General features: G+C 34.5%; 2 protein-coding genes across 3 annotated transcripts in view; one reads left to right on the top strand and one right to left on the bottom strand.

Annotated features, from left to right (window-relative positions):
- Positions 1 to 765: 765 nt before the first annotated feature.
- On the bottom strand, positions 766 to 5,671 carry slc38a11 (solute carrier family 38 member 11). Its single transcript, XM_044131433.1, has 12 exons — positions 5,573 to 5,671; positions 5,375 to 5,489; positions 3,497 to 3,571; positions 3,252 to 3,386; positions 3,024 to 3,089; positions 2,790 to 2,896; positions 2,634 to 2,713; positions 2,449 to 2,519; positions 1,908 to 2,069; positions 1,692 to 1,804; positions 1,370 to 1,501; positions 766 to 1,266 (listed from the first exon to the last, which is right to left on the bottom strand). The coding sequence occupies exons 1-12, from the start codon at positions 5,582 to 5,584 to the stop codon at positions 1,027 to 1,029; spliced, it is 1,308 nt and encodes a 435-aa protein (XP_043987368.1). The 5' UTR covers positions 5,585 to 5,671; the 3' UTR covers positions 766 to 1,026.
- Positions 5,672 to 7,108: 1,437 nt separating this feature from the next.
- The window catches only part of scn1laa (sodium channel, voltage-gated, type I-like, alpha), a 29,438-nt gene continuing 21,399 nt past the window's right edge, over positions 7,109 to 15,147 (top strand). Inside the window, exons 1-6 of one of the 2 annotated variants that reach the window (XM_044131865.1) lie at positions 7,109 to 7,268; positions 11,660 to 11,973; positions 13,084 to 13,218; positions 14,288 to 14,376; positions 14,475 to 14,603; positions 14,948 to 15,039. In XM_044131865.1, the coding sequence (XP_043987800.1) occupies positions 11,713 to 11,973; positions 13,084 to 13,218; positions 14,288 to 14,376; positions 14,475 to 14,603; positions 14,948 to 15,039 (706 nt within the window). In that variant the 5' untranslated portion in view covers positions 7,109 to 7,268; positions 11,660 to 11,712. Of the gene's footprint in view, positions 7,269 to 11,659; positions 11,974 to 13,083; positions 13,219 to 14,287; positions 14,377 to 14,474; positions 14,604 to 14,947; positions 15,040 to 15,147 lie in introns of those variants that run through there. The other variant, XM_044131864.1, reaches the window with a different exon arrangement.

The raw sequence follows: 15,147 nt of genomic DNA, 5'->3' as shown, positions 1-15,147 counted from the left end.
TAATAATTTACTTACATCGGTTGCATGTTCTCCCGACCTCACTAGGGACAAGGGTGTTAGAAAATGGATGGATGGACGGACGGACGGATGGACAGATGGATGGATGGATGGTTGCATGCTTTTTATTAGAATTTATGGGTACAATAAACATGGGTTGGAACTGGTATGAAAAACAATCTGAATAGTGAAAATTGTTAAGTTAAATGACTATGGGTTTTTTTCAAATCTTGAATAATTTCACTGTTAAATTCTTACTTTGTGTAATTGGTTCTCCACCTCAAATGGTATTGAACTTCAACAAAAAGAAAAAAAATAAAACAAAACAAACAGAAGACAATATCTGAAATGAGAGACATTTTATTGAAACTTTTTGACCTCACCTCTCCATAATGCACACTTAAGTACACCATTGCCCATAGGGTTGGAGTATAACAGTTTGTTACTTCTTCTAAAATGATGACTTTGACAATAGAATTTGTCCTTGAGCGACACAATGCATTCAAATTTAGATAAATATATTATGTGTTCTCAAAATCAAGCGGAGAACAGATCACAGTGAAATTGAAACAGCAATATAAAAGCAATGGTTCCACCTAAAGGGCAACACCATATTATTTTGGTATAATCACACTCAGGGAATCATTAGGGTTTAGTAATTTGTCAAAACAGATACTTCTACATACAATAGTTATGTCAACACTGGAGGCCTCTTTGTTAATCCATAATGTTATATCAAAACATACTATTAGTCAAAAAATGAAGATAGAAAGTTAGAATCCTCTTTATTCAGCACGTCAGAATTATATATAGTTAATTAAAACACAACTATCTCATTATACATAAGACACTACTACAGCTATAAGCAAAATTATAAAAAAAATAAAGGATCCAGTATCCAAACAGCTCTTCTTGGCATACTATCTTGAGGTAAGAATAAGGATACTTGATCCACATAAAGATATTGTTGCCCTTTGTTTACATGTGTGTCAGTGTATCTCTAGGGAAAATACATATGTATGGTTTCTGTCATTCAGGGGGTACAGTGCCAGAGACGTTGACATCAGCACAGTAGAACATCTCAACACCATGTGAGCAATCTTGAGGGAAGACACCAATCAGTATCAGGCCAGTGATCATAACAAACAAGCCAATTATTATCAGCATGATGGGAATCAGCTTTTCACCATGGAACCAGTGGCCTGGGCAGAGCTTGAGGTAGCACGCAGATGGGATGATAAAGATCAGAGGTGTGGCACTCAGAGCTCCCTTGATGGCAGAAGAAAAAGAAATAAGTTCATTCCGAGAATTTGCATGTAGCTAAATGATGTTAGGTAAACAGGTAGAGCCTGTTTGAACAGGTACCACTTACATTTAGCTCTAAAACAACTCCCAGGCAGTCATAAGCCAGGGATAATGCTGTGCAGACAGCAACTATGAGTAGAGTTATCGATACATGTTCAGCTTTGGAAAGAGGACGACTGCATATGACATTGGAAAGCACCTGAGGAAACAGACAACAGGAAGAAAACCTATTCTTTTAAAAACATTGAGGAAATGATTAGATTGAACACTAATCAATCAATTCTGGCTGAACAGCTTGGCAGAACCTGGTCTTCAGAACACTACGTTAACACATTTATGTAAAGTTCAGCAGAGAAATTTTCAGGTTGGCCTTTCCGAATATGACTTACCTCTCGGGTAACAAAACACTCGAGTGGAAATGTGGTAATGATGCTGAGGCCGAAGCAGAACCGACCGAATGTTGCCAGGTTATCATTTCTGCAGTAGTTCTCAAAAATGTCTCCTGAATATAACCCAAAAGAAAAAATAAATAATTACTGAAGATTAAAAGACAAATAAATTTAACACAGTAATGGGTTGCATTGCTATACAGTTTAGACTCATACCTTGTGTGTAGCCAGTGAATGTGGTGTAGCCTGCAACAGCGAATACAGCGCTGATTATCAGTGCAGAGCCCACAGACATGTGGGTGACCCGAGACCAGTTGGATAAAGTGGGATGCTCCAGAGAGTTGTAGATCAGAAAGCTGTTGTGGTGGCATATAAAGGCTAAAGAAACATAAACAGGCATGTTAATGCAAAATTACTTCTTCAAAGATTTACATCAATAAACTGAGGTGCTTGCTTAATTTTAAACTACGTTTATGACATTTAGTAAAAAGTACATGTAGTAATTCATTTCTATGCATATGTTCTTAATGATAAGAGAGAAAGCAAACTGAAATTAAAAGTCTTTGCTATTGTGGCCTGATGTAGAATTTTAAGTGAATGATGGAGTAACTAAAAGCAGGCATTATTTATGAGAGATGTGTTTAAGTAAGATAAGATTTTACTGATCTGTTTGACTGTTTCATTGGATAAGAGTACTGTCTGGAATGACTTGGAAACATCAATTCTCTGTTATTAGTATCTACATAATTTAACTCACCAAAAGACATCACACCAACAGCCTGAATGGCATTCCACTTTGCAAATGCCCATGCATTCTCTGTAGGAACACTAGAAAGGGACTCTAACGTTAATCTCAAGTAAAACAAAGAAACAGACATTTCTTTCCAGAAGTGACTGTTCACTAAATCTTTTGTCAGTTTTTCATGATAGACTTATTCCTACATCTGCGGTCCAAGAGTAGCTGCTCGGATCATGACGATGATGAGGATGGTGAGTGTTAGCACCATTGACAGGAAGGATACCTGGTAACACACAAGATTTCAGCAGCAAGATAATCTTAGCAGTACACAGGACATTGATATTTAGGTATAACCGTACCTTCCCTAGTCTCTCGATGTTTCGATAAAGTGAGAGTGGCAGGGTGAACAGAAAGGTAGACAACAAAATCACAAAGTGGCGTTCTGCAAGGATGTGGTCTGGACCAACTACAAACATTGGATAAAAGATTAATAAAATGTATGTATGTGATTTAGATTATTATTTTATTCTTCGTGAATGAAATAAAGTCCATAAACGTATTTTATCCATCTATGTTAAAAGGTAGTTACCAACCTCCTGGGATTCTCTGAAATACTTTGGTCAGTGTGTCACCAGTTGTGATGTTATAGCTGATCATGGCTGAAGAAGACAGGAGATAAATCAGTGCTTTATTGTTAAGATTGTCTGTTGTAATGTTTCTACTATGCAATAACCACAATAGAAGATAAAAAGTAAGATAAACAGGACACAGAGCAGCATACATAAATAATCATTTCTCCTTCTGGTGTTTTAAAAACATACCTATGAAAGGATACAGAAACTGTAGAGCAGATAAAATCAAAAATCCAGGAAACCCAAATGTGTTTTGTACCAGCGACTGATAACTGTTTGATCCTGAGAGATTTCCTCCTTTAATTAGTAGAACAATTGAGTAGTCTGTCATAAAACAAAACAAGCAAAAACAATGAATTAAATTTCCATTTTTTAAAGTCATCCTTGTTTCCCACCCTTTTATGATACAATCCACTTTTAGTGTTATTGCTCACCTGTTATAAATCCAACCAATATCAAAAGGAGCAGGCCGAATGGAAGCCCAGCCTGGTTCAATGCGTATGGCAAACCTAGTTTTGGGAAAGCACAGTTACAGTTCAAAACAAGATATCAAACTTTTTCAAAGCTGGAAAAATTTGTTTAAATCTATGAAATACGTTCAAATCATCAGTTGAAGCTTTAGGATCAAAACTAGGCTCCTTAATTGTTGATTATACAACAAAATCACTATTACACCTTGGCCTTTTTTTATTATATATATATATATTTTATTATATATATATATATATATATATATATATATATATATATATATATATATATATATATATATATATATATATATATATATATATATATATATATATACACACAAGCTGTAACTTGAAATTTGCCAACTAAAAAAAAAAATCTGAAAACATTTTTAAGCATTTGTTCTGGGTCCTGTTCACTGTGATACCTCTGAATAACAAAGTTAGTTCAAACAAATACCTGAAGTAACCTGATTAGAAAACAGAGAGGACCTGTGTTTTAATATAACCCCAGTAAGACTGTAGGTTGTCACAGGCGATTAAGGGGACACTAGCCTTGCCATTGCCTTCCTACCTAATTGTGCTCAATTCTCCTCTCTTCTTCATACTTCTGCACGGCTTTCTCTTTTAAGCTTAATTTCTCTGAATGAATTTCATCCTGGACAGTCAGCGAACAGAAGAAGTAGTGAACGATGATGTTGATTGTCTGTGCTTTTTTATTTTTAGTTTGTGTTTGAATTTGTTGAGCATGTAATGAAATAATAAACAAAGTTATATATGAAGAAAATAAATGTGAATTTTGAAGAATTCCACACTATAACTATTGTGGCAGCAGAAGTAAATGAAGCCATTCAGTTCATGTTAGCTCGAAAGAATAAGGAAGAATGTGTTCTTGCCAGATCTGACCAAAGGTGAATCCTTTTGTGAACATGCAATTGTCCTGTAAGACAGAAGAAGTCTGAACACATCATCCCATTGGTGAAACATTGATGAAAAGATCATTGAACCCAAACACAGGCCTCTGTTAGCGTAGTCTATTCAGAATGCATATCTAAATCTAATTTGCAAATCTGTGTCAATAATTCACAATAAGTGCTCCTGTACACACTCCATTCAATCTAATTGAGCTTGAACTATGTTGCAGAGAAAAACAGGCAAAATGCCTTAAACTGATAGAGATCCCAAAAGTCTATGGCAACAGCAGACTGTTCTCCAAAGTATAGAATCCAAAAATGTTATATGCACCCCATATTTTCAGATATTTACTTGCAAAATTAAATGTAATTCCTTTTCCTTCTGCCTCTCATGTACAACCTATATTGGCTTGGTCTTTCACATGAATCCAGGATAAAATGAATTATTGACATTTGTGGCTTGTATATTAAAGATTATGAAAACTTTTGCACTTAAAGAGTGTAACTATTTTCCTTCTGTTGGCTAAACAAAAGGATCATCTGGCGCTAGAAGGCTGGAAAAAAAAACAAAGAAAAAAAAACAGTATTTTTGTCACATGTTATTCAAGTTCAAGAAATAATGTCAAAGTATTCCTGGGGGGTTTTATTTCATTAGCCAAAAAGGTGCTACAATCAAAAATTGTTGGAAAAGTTGTCAGATTAGAGTTTAAAACTGTATTCGCAAAGTCTTTGTTGCTTTTTTCAGGATCTAATGAATGAATAAATGAAACAGAGGGGGCTCAGCAGGCGCTAGTCATATGATATTGCTGCAGGGCTTGGATTAAAGCATCTGTTATTGTGGGGGAAAAAGCAACAGCAGTTTTGCCATCTCAGAAATCACAACTTTAGATGGGAAGTAAGTCTATAGTCTCTTAGGCCGTATATTCACCTATTATTCCAGATCCTATAATGGAGTTGATGAAATTAAAAGAAGCAGAGATCATTGAACATCTCCATTCAGGTTTTTGCATATGTATCAATGCTGTCCCTTCGTCGTTGCTTTGCTAGAAGAGAGAATAACACCAGTAGAAATAAGAGAATTTCAAAACACTGTTATATAATATTTATAAATCCTCACTCGTCCTACCTGCTGAGCCATTCTGGAGCACCGTGCGGATCCTTTGTCCCTTGACTCTCCTCAGGCGGATTTCTCACATTCTCACATTCTTGAGAAACGTTCCGGCACTTTTAGGCTTTAATCCCACTTCTAAAACAATCCACAGGAACAGCAGCGCCCTCGCTCGGCCACGCCTGCATCTTGACTAAAACATCTGACTGAATTATTGCGAGAATTCCTAGATGTTGAATCAAATTAGTATGTTATACTCATTTTGGGGAAAAAAGTTCAAGATTGAATCCCAGAGTAGCCTATGAACTTGGAACTTGCAAATTGGGTTAATGTATTTGATAGAGGATTATTCCCTTTGATCTTACTATAACAATGTGTCTCTTGTTCAAGAAAAAACGGAAATGTCTTGGTCATTATTTGCGCACGAAACCAAGCGTAAAGAGGTGGTGCTGGTTTTATTATTATTATTATTATTATTATTATTATTATTATTATTATTATTATTATTATTATTATTATTATTATTATTATTATTATTATTATTATTATTATTATTATTGTTGTTGTTGTTGTTGTTGTTGTTGTTGTTGTTGTTGTTGTTGTTGTTGTTGTTGTTTCTTGAATTTCTAATAAAACAGATGAAACTGCGTTGATGAAGTGCAATTATCCCATAATTAAATCATATTTGTTTGAAATGTCTCAAGAAAATTCAATAAATATGTTTTAAATAAAACATAGTAAACTATTTATTGAATATAAGATGGGCATATTATCGTGTCATTTTACTTATATTAATATAATGTAAATAATAATACCTTTTAAGCTATGGTTTTATCTGTAACAATTTTTATGTTTACTTGATTTGGCTGCGTCAGTAACTTCATAGTGCACACCATCAACACTAATAATAAATATCTAATACTTCTTCTACGAATGAAAAGAAGAATGCGCGTTATAGTAAATATACACAAATGAGCGATTTGCATAAAATTCGACTGATTCTGGTGCTTGTGGTTCTGCGCCATTCTATTCGGAGGCAATTAAGTCTCGCACTCAAAGCAGCTTTTTCCATGTAGTGTGGCGTTTGTCCACCAGGGAGGAGCATTGGAACATTTTCAATTCACAATCAAGCTATCCTAATCCCAAACTCCAAAACCTACAGATTTGGTTTCTCCTTGCTGAGTATGAAACAAAGCTCTGCTAAAGAATCAAGGTAATCTCTGACACTTGTTCTGCAGCTTGGTTTGCTGCTTTACCTCACTAAAGCGAGTTTAACAGAGACTTATATAGACTCTTTGATAAACAAACTCCAATGACACCAGATCCTCGTTTTCAACCCAAACAAACAGGAGATTACTTGGAAAGTAAAATGTATAGCAGTGGTCTCAGCTTTTAGATGGCAGCGACAAGCATCGTGTTTCCGACAGTGAAGCCTGGTGAGTCCAGCGCAGCACTGTTTAAAGAGGCATTCTGAAAACTGCCCTCACTTGGTCTCTGGAACAGGAAGCGCAGCAGCAGAAGCGCTTCAGTCGCTGGGAGTGGTGGACTCAATTCTTGACTCACCGGCTTTTTGCTGATGAAGGCATTGAAAGGAGCAGATCTGTACCGGGACAAGTTTCAGACACTTTGAAGGATTTTAAACTTTGATTCCCTTCCCTCCCCCAAAATAACACATTCTGTCAGCTGTTCACCTGTGGAGGATGGAAAAGTGACGGTGAGTAGAAATCAGTATGCTGAGTTGTAACTGTGAAGTCAATGCAAAAGTTGAGTAATGATTTATTTAAGTTGTTTATATGTTAATTTACATAAGTGTTTCTATCTATCTATCTATCTATCTATCTATCTATCTATCTATCTATCTATCTATCTATCTATCTATCTATCTATCTATCTATCTATCTATCTATCTATCTATCTATCTATCTATCTATCTATCTATCTATCTATCTATCTATCTATCTATCTATCTATCTATCTATGCATCTAATATGTAGTAATTTGTTCAGATGTTTTTCTATCTCATCTATGGTGCTTGTACATTTGTGTGCTTCTTTATTATTATTGTCTTGATGAATTCTCTGCCTAATATTACTCTATAGTACGAGAATGTTGGGGGGGAAAAAAAGATGTGATTGATGTTTGACAAAGGTTTAAAGCCCAAACTGCTAAATTCTCCCCTCTCTACATTATGGAATGTAATGGGGCATGGCAGCAATTACTAGCCCACACTCCATCTTAGATGACTTCCTGCTTGCCTGACTGTCAACAGTATTATTAGATTGCTGTCAATTAGAGATTAGACTGCCCTGTTCCTACACTGTGCAGAATGAGCAAACAGTGTATCTTAGCAGCTAGTTCATAAAAATCTAAAATGATTTCGGAGAAGCATTTGGTTGACCACCCATCAGCAGCTCTTACGCCAACGCCCTGACTGAAAGAGGCGGCTTCTGGAGTCGTCTTGGGCCAACAGCAAGCCAGAACTACTCAAGGGCTTTGAGTCTGTTGCTCTCTTGAGACTCCACAAATATTGACTGGTTATCACTTTACATGCAAATATGTTAAAGTTGAAATCACCTTATTCAGTTTTACAATGAGTCACAGCTATTCTACAAGTAAATTATTCTGATTTTGACAGGATTAAGCAATGTGGTGAAATATCTGTCCTTCTCCCTCAAGTCACAGTAAACAATTAGAATGTAACAAACATTCATGCGAGCCTATAGTCTTTAGAGTTTGCTTTAAGAAATAACTGTTTGATAAATCTGAGGTGTTGAGCCAGCTTTCCATCTCTGTTCCCTTTTCACTTGATCGCAATGTCAGTTTTGGCATCTAAGTCAGTAAAAACTTAATTTGTTGCGGATATCTTGGGCAAGAGGAGCCTAATATCTGGCCTAAAATTTTAATGTACACCTAAAATCTGGAACAAAGAATATATTGTGTATCTCTATAAAATGTTTGCACGTGATTATGGGTCTATCCTACGATTACATACTGCTCCACTGTGCACAGATTGGCAACTTTCATGTCTCTTCTAAAATATGCTGTACTGTACTGTATACTCCAATGTAGGCTGCTGTCCCACACTTTTTTAAAAGCACATATCTAATTTGTCTACAACCAGTTATAAACTATCTTTTACTACACTGAAGCCACAAGAAGCACCCTGAGCTAAAAAAAAAAAGGGACAATAACCTAAGTTTACAATGATTGATCTGCATTAAATATTTAAGCTAATTTTCTGCCTCCATTTGACCTCCTGACTTGAGTGTCCATCATCACTAAAGCACACCAGGATGCTGTTAAATTTATGACACATAACAAATATCACAGTGATTTAGTCTCTGTTCTGTTCCAACAATGAGTAGGTGAGAACAGATGTGTTTTTGTCAGGTTCGTGAGCGCAAGGTCATGATGCAGACAGGTTGGAGATAAAGTGAAGTGGACCTATTTGAGGCTTCAAAGTGCCAGTTTATATCTCAAGCAGAGGATAATGAGTTGTTAACAGACAGACAGAATGATGCATGCCTTGTTTGATGTTGAATGCTGTATATGTTCAGATTTGGAAAGTGTGTGTTGTTCCTTCTGCATTTTAATTTATTTTTCCTGGTAATTATATAGAGATAAACTCAAATTTATCTCTCATGGCTTTATTTATAGTTTTAGTGTCTTAGAAGCTTGATAATTAAACTTTTAAATATATTTTACCAATAATGCTCAGGTTTTAGAACAGTTTCACATTATTCCTCTTGAGAGGGTGGATCAAAAAGTCTCATTTCAGGCCTTGACAAACAAAACACTTCAAAAGTATAAAACATAAATAAGTCATATTCAGCCTTTCCATTGTTCTCAAATCAGACAAGTGATTTTCAAACTCACTTCTTTCACACATAATCACCTATGGAAGTACACCTAAAAAAAAAAGATATGCAATGTTGTTTACAGATGACAATGTCACCTCTGTAATCATACTCTGGAAACTTGTTGCTGTTTAAAAGGTAAAGGTAATTTTATTTATATAGCACATTTTCAGCAACAAGACAAAACAAAGTGCTTTACAGAAATTAAAAGGAAATAGATACAAAATAACAAACCAGAGGAAAGAGGAAAAGAAGAAAAAGCGAATAATGTTGATCCAAAGAAAATAAACTAGATACTTCTATTCAGGGTTGGTAGATAAGTATAAGTAAGTATCCTCTGGTTTAATTCCTTTTCTGGTTTGGAAGAATAGAAGTCTAAAAAGTAATTGCTAATGCAATAAATGGGAAGTAGATTGTTTTCTTTTTTTTAATGCTTTTCAGCAAAAAATATTGCTTGTTCAGATTTTCATCATGTCTCACTTGCAGAGATATGAAAGTAGAAATATTTTCTTTTACGTCACAAGTACATCCTAATTCATGTTGTAAAAAAACAAATCTAAGGTATGTAGAATTGTAGAAGTCTAACATCTGACATACAATTATTTCATATTGGTGAGGAAAATGATGTTGCCCCTGTTTTAAAATGCAAATTATTGAAAATCAAATTTGAATCTATTCTAAAATCATCATGTCTAAAGATTTTAAAAAAATAATAATAATGTAAGAGAACGTAACTTGCTTATGCATAGCAAAATATATGTATATAGTAAAGCTTAAAAATATGAGTATAAGCATTGAGTGACAGACTACTTTTAAAGATAAAATTTCCAAATATCATAAACAACTCTGTAACTAAGATGGTAACCAACCTGTGTAGTTCTCTTACTTTTTCCTGATCATAAAAACACTTACATTTCCGATGTCTCATTTAGGAGGGGTTGCCCATGGCAACTATTACATTTTACACATTCTGTGGTAGGTTTTGTACTGTTCAGTGGTAGAAATGTTAATGCTAGAAAACTGATAATCCCTTTACATATCATGAATCCCACAAACACAAAACGTTTTGTGTGTGACATCTGACTAATTTCAGCGGCTCCACAATTGGTCAAGGTCTTAAACAGTTATATACTTAATAGTTAACATCCCCACTGTACTTTTGTAATAAAGTAGGAATTTATCTACCATGTTTACACATTCTACCTTTAATAAAACATGTGCTGATGTTCAAACACTGGTCTGTGAAGACTTGCTGTACTAACTGATAATAGTTGATTAATTCATACATGTGGAACAGATGCTTGGTCATGATGATGCTGTAGATCAGACGAAAAACTCTCTGGGTCTAGGATTTGCAGTAAAAGATGTGATGCATTCATATTTAATATTGAATAACTCTTCCTAACACATCCTACCAGTCAGGTCTATTTGTAGGATGGATCTTTTCCTCTCTTTGCTCTTTGTCAGACGCAGACCTAAAAAAAAAAGGCTCATTCCATTTTGAGTGATGGTGGTGGGGTACAGGAGTTTCACCTGGAATCGATCATTGTCATGTCAAATTTTAATTTCACTTCCAGATGAGAAGATAATTAGATCTAATTTTATCACAGCTGGAAGAAATTTCTGTGCATTGCAGCAATTTCCAGCCTCATTATAGGTTTTCTGACATGGTAGGTGGATAAATACAGCTGTTCTATGAAGGCCTGAAAGATCTGGTGGAGAATAAAAGTGACCAAACAGGACAGGTCAAATCATAGAGCATCCCATTGAGTATTGTTTAATCTTTCATCCAAAAATTGAACAAGTATGCAACACATGACCATGTGCCCGAATTGACACTGTGAAAATCTTTATCAGATTTGCAAGTTTCAGTTAATAAAAAGATGAACAAAGCTAAATACCACCAACTGTGGAAAAAAGCTTCTTAAATGTTGCTAAGCTTTTTCCCAGAAGCACAATGGCGTTGTTGGATTAAAAAGTACAAATGCATGCCACAGTTGTCAAATTATTTTAAAAATAAAATACTTAATTTTACTTTCAAAACCATGTGCTACAGGACAGTCATAAAAAACTCCTAAGCAATGTATGTCCAATATATTTTTAGAACATAAATAATTTATAAGTTTGTGATTATGGCAATATGAAAAATGTAAAACATGTGAATGCTTCTGTGAGGTATTTGTGTAAAATAAACATAAAAAGGTGACATATCTGTAATAAATCTGTGATTCTGTATTTTACTCATCAGACTTTTCCCATATCAGAGGCCAGCTGTTCTCTTTGAAGGTGCAGGATGAAAAGATGGCAGAACTCTTTGTACCAGCAGATCCTGACAGCTTTCGTCCCCTCACCCGCGAGTCGCTCAAAGTCATTGAGGAACGAATCGCTGAGAAAAAAGCCAAGAAGTCCAACGATGAAGACAAAAAACACCAGTATGAGGATGAGCTCAAACCAAGCCGTGATCTGGAGGCAGGCAAAACTCTCCCATTTTTGTATGACATTCCTCAAGGCCTGGTGTCAAAAGCGCTGGAAGACCTGGATCCCTACTACTCAAATCAGAAAGTAGGTTTGGTTAACTTTGACTTAAGAAAAAAACTATATAAACCTTTCTTTAAGCTTTGTTTTCAAAGAATCATCTGCATTTTGTCTTTAAATGAATAAATGTCTTTCTTGATATTGACTTTGAGAAATATATATTTAGGCGTGGCTTTTTACTGCAAAACAGTAGAAAACAACAAAAAAAGTAGAGGTACCGACAATAATGTGATATGCTTCAGGAGAAAAATACGCATTTAGATTGTGAGGATGTTCCTAGAGGGGCATAGATGGTCAAGTAAAAGCACAATTTAAACATATTTTTAACATATTTCAAGTAAAAGTTAAAAGTAAAATGTCCATAGATATATAAAGATATTTTTTTGTAAAATAGCTTTACAAAGAGATATTTTGTAATAATGACTCTTAGGTACTGAGTAACCAATGAGAATATCTCTTCTATAATTTAAAAAAAATATCTTCATACAGACAAAAATATTAAGTTAGGAGCAAATTCTGACATTTTAAAGACACAAATTTAAGTAACAGTTATAAAATAGCAAAATAAACTCTTTTCAAAATATTTGCTTGTTAAATATAAAACTTAGTAAAGCCATATTTACAGTATGTAATGTGTATTTATGAGAATATGGTGAAGTATTTGCAGTGACAGCAAAAAAAAAAACAAACAAAAAAAGATATTTATTGACTCTTTATTTGACCTCCAAAAGGCACAAATGTCTCAGCAGATAGCATTAGGATAACAAGCTTGTGTAGAAACAAGCAGTCTCACTTTAACATAAATTGCAGGTATATCTGTGTTTAATGCAGTTTTGATTAAAACAAGCTTGTCATTCACTCAGTGGAATTACTGTGGGCAATTAAATTAGTGAAGTGGAATATCCAGAAATTTTAGTGATGAAAATCACTAAAATTTTCATCACTAAAAAATTTTTGTGATTTTTTTAGTAATGATATTGCTCAAGAAAAATTTTAAAGTACAGGCCTGTAAAACTTTTCCTTAAGGTATTTTTTTCCCCAAATAATTACTCAATTAAATTTCTAAAAGGTAGTAGGGGTTTTCAATTCTGTTATATCATAATATGCAATTGACTTTCCTGTCTTTTTGTTTTACAGACTTTTATAGTAGTAAACAACAAGAAGCTCATTTACCGATTCAACGCTGCTCCTGCCTTGTACCTCCTGTCTCCCTTCAATCCCATTAGAAAGCTGTCATTCAAAATTCTGGTGCATTCATATCCTTTCAGTAATGTGTGAAACATGCTGTGAGTAATAAAACCCATAACCTAATTTCCAAAGAGCGTAAGATTAGGGGATGATAAGTTTACTTTGCAATAAAAATGAGCCAAAAAGCATTTTTTCTGGTTTTGCTTTACGTAGAAATGTTGTTTTATTCTCTTAATTTTTGTTTTGGAGATTTTTCTGAAGCCCTAACACACTTCAGGGATTACATCAACTGTAACAAAGCAGCAGCAAAGACTAGCATATTTTGTCATAAAAAAAATAGAATGTTCCTAGCAATAACAGAAGGGACAAATATACTCACAACACAACAAGCTGAATATCCTCCTGTTCTTCTGTTTGAGAATAATCTGGTTAGGACTGCAGCACAGTGAGTTGATGCATGAATTTAGAAAAGTCACAGTTTAAATGTCACATGAGTAACTGCTTTTAATGACAGATTACTGTTTATGCTTTGTACTATGATTACAACCATTTATATAGGAACATGTTTAGGTAGTTCACTTGGTTTTAATATTAGCTATTTGAAGTATGTCTCTTTACTTTTAAATAGTTGCAATTTGAAGTATGTTTCTTTAAAATTGGCTGTTAATAGCAGTCATAAATGAAACTCTTACCCATTCTGAATTTTAAGATAAATCTTAAAGTGTTATACTCAGAAGATCCCTTAACTCAAAGCCTGTAAATTGGTTTCAAAGTGTCTTATGATCTTATTGTGGAATTTAGAAATTCAGAAAAGATTTGAAAATAATTGTTCTTTAATAGTAATCTTTTTTCTTTGTATTGGCTCCCTAACTCAACATTTGCACACATTGCCTAAAATCCACATCTGATTGGTTAATTGGGTCTCAGTAATGATTTATCAAAACTTCAGAGAAAGCACATAAATCACTGTGTTATTGTGCATGACACGAATAAAATATCAGAGTATCTATAATGCTTTCTTGGGGCATCTATTAAGATTTCAAAGCAAAATGTTCAAAGTTAGAACTTTGCTTGAGAAATCGAGTAAATGTAACATTGAGAAAACATGCTACTTTTAAAACAGCTACGATCTTTCTTAACATCTGCCTGTAAGTTGTTCAACATGCTGATCATGTGTACTATCCTCATCAACTGTGGATTCATGACTCTCAGCAATCAACCTGATTGGACAAAGCCAGTAGAGTGAGTTTCAATTCATTCTTCAAATCATTCATGTATGGTTGGTTGTGGATGTTTCCAGTTGAAACGATGTGCCAATGAAAGCATCCTCTTTCCAACAGGTACACATTTACTGCAATCTACTCCTTTGAATTCATTGTTAAGGTTTTAGCAAGAGGGTTCTGCATAGGGAAGTTCACCTTCTTAAGAGATCCTTGGAACTGGCTGGACTTCTGTGTCATTGTTCTGGCGTAAGTAAAAAAACATCAGGAAATTCAAGTAACCTAAAAGTACAGTTGTTGTATTTGTTTTGCCAAGATCTTTGTTTCAAAACACAATTTTTGTATTTTCAATAAAACTCATATTTTTACTATCAATATTTTTTTAGTGCTTGATCCATTCTAACTCAGTTAGAATCTATGTAGAAGTAAATAAGATGGGACTTATAATTGTCTAACAGGTAACATATTACAGGAAGATTTTACAGTATACTAGTTTCTCACCGTGTTACTGTTTGTTCTCCTAATGCTAATGTGGTTTTGTGATCAAGTAGGAAAACAATTACTAACTTCATCTGAAAAATACTTTTTTTCAGGTATGTAACTGAGTTTGCTGACATCGGAAATCTTTCAGTTCTTCGTACATTCAGGGTGCTCAGAACATTAAAAGCAATTTCAGTAATACCAGGTAAGCAGCAGGAGAAAGTGCGTGGCGGTCATTCTCCCTTTTGTTCCTGCCCTTTTTAAAAACTGATCCAAGTTTTTTCTTTCCTGTCACACCTAACTTTTGTGATCA

This window comes from Gambusia affinis, linkage group LG11, assembly GCF_019740435.1.
Source record: "Gambusia affinis linkage group LG11, SWU_Gaff_1.0, whole genome shotgun sequence".
Taxonomy (NCBI): Eukaryota; Metazoa; Chordata; class Actinopteri; order Cyprinodontiformes; family Poeciliidae; genus Gambusia; species Gambusia affinis.
The sequence above is the reverse complement of the archived record's forward strand: the minus strand, read 5'-3'. Positions and strand labels throughout refer to the sequence as shown.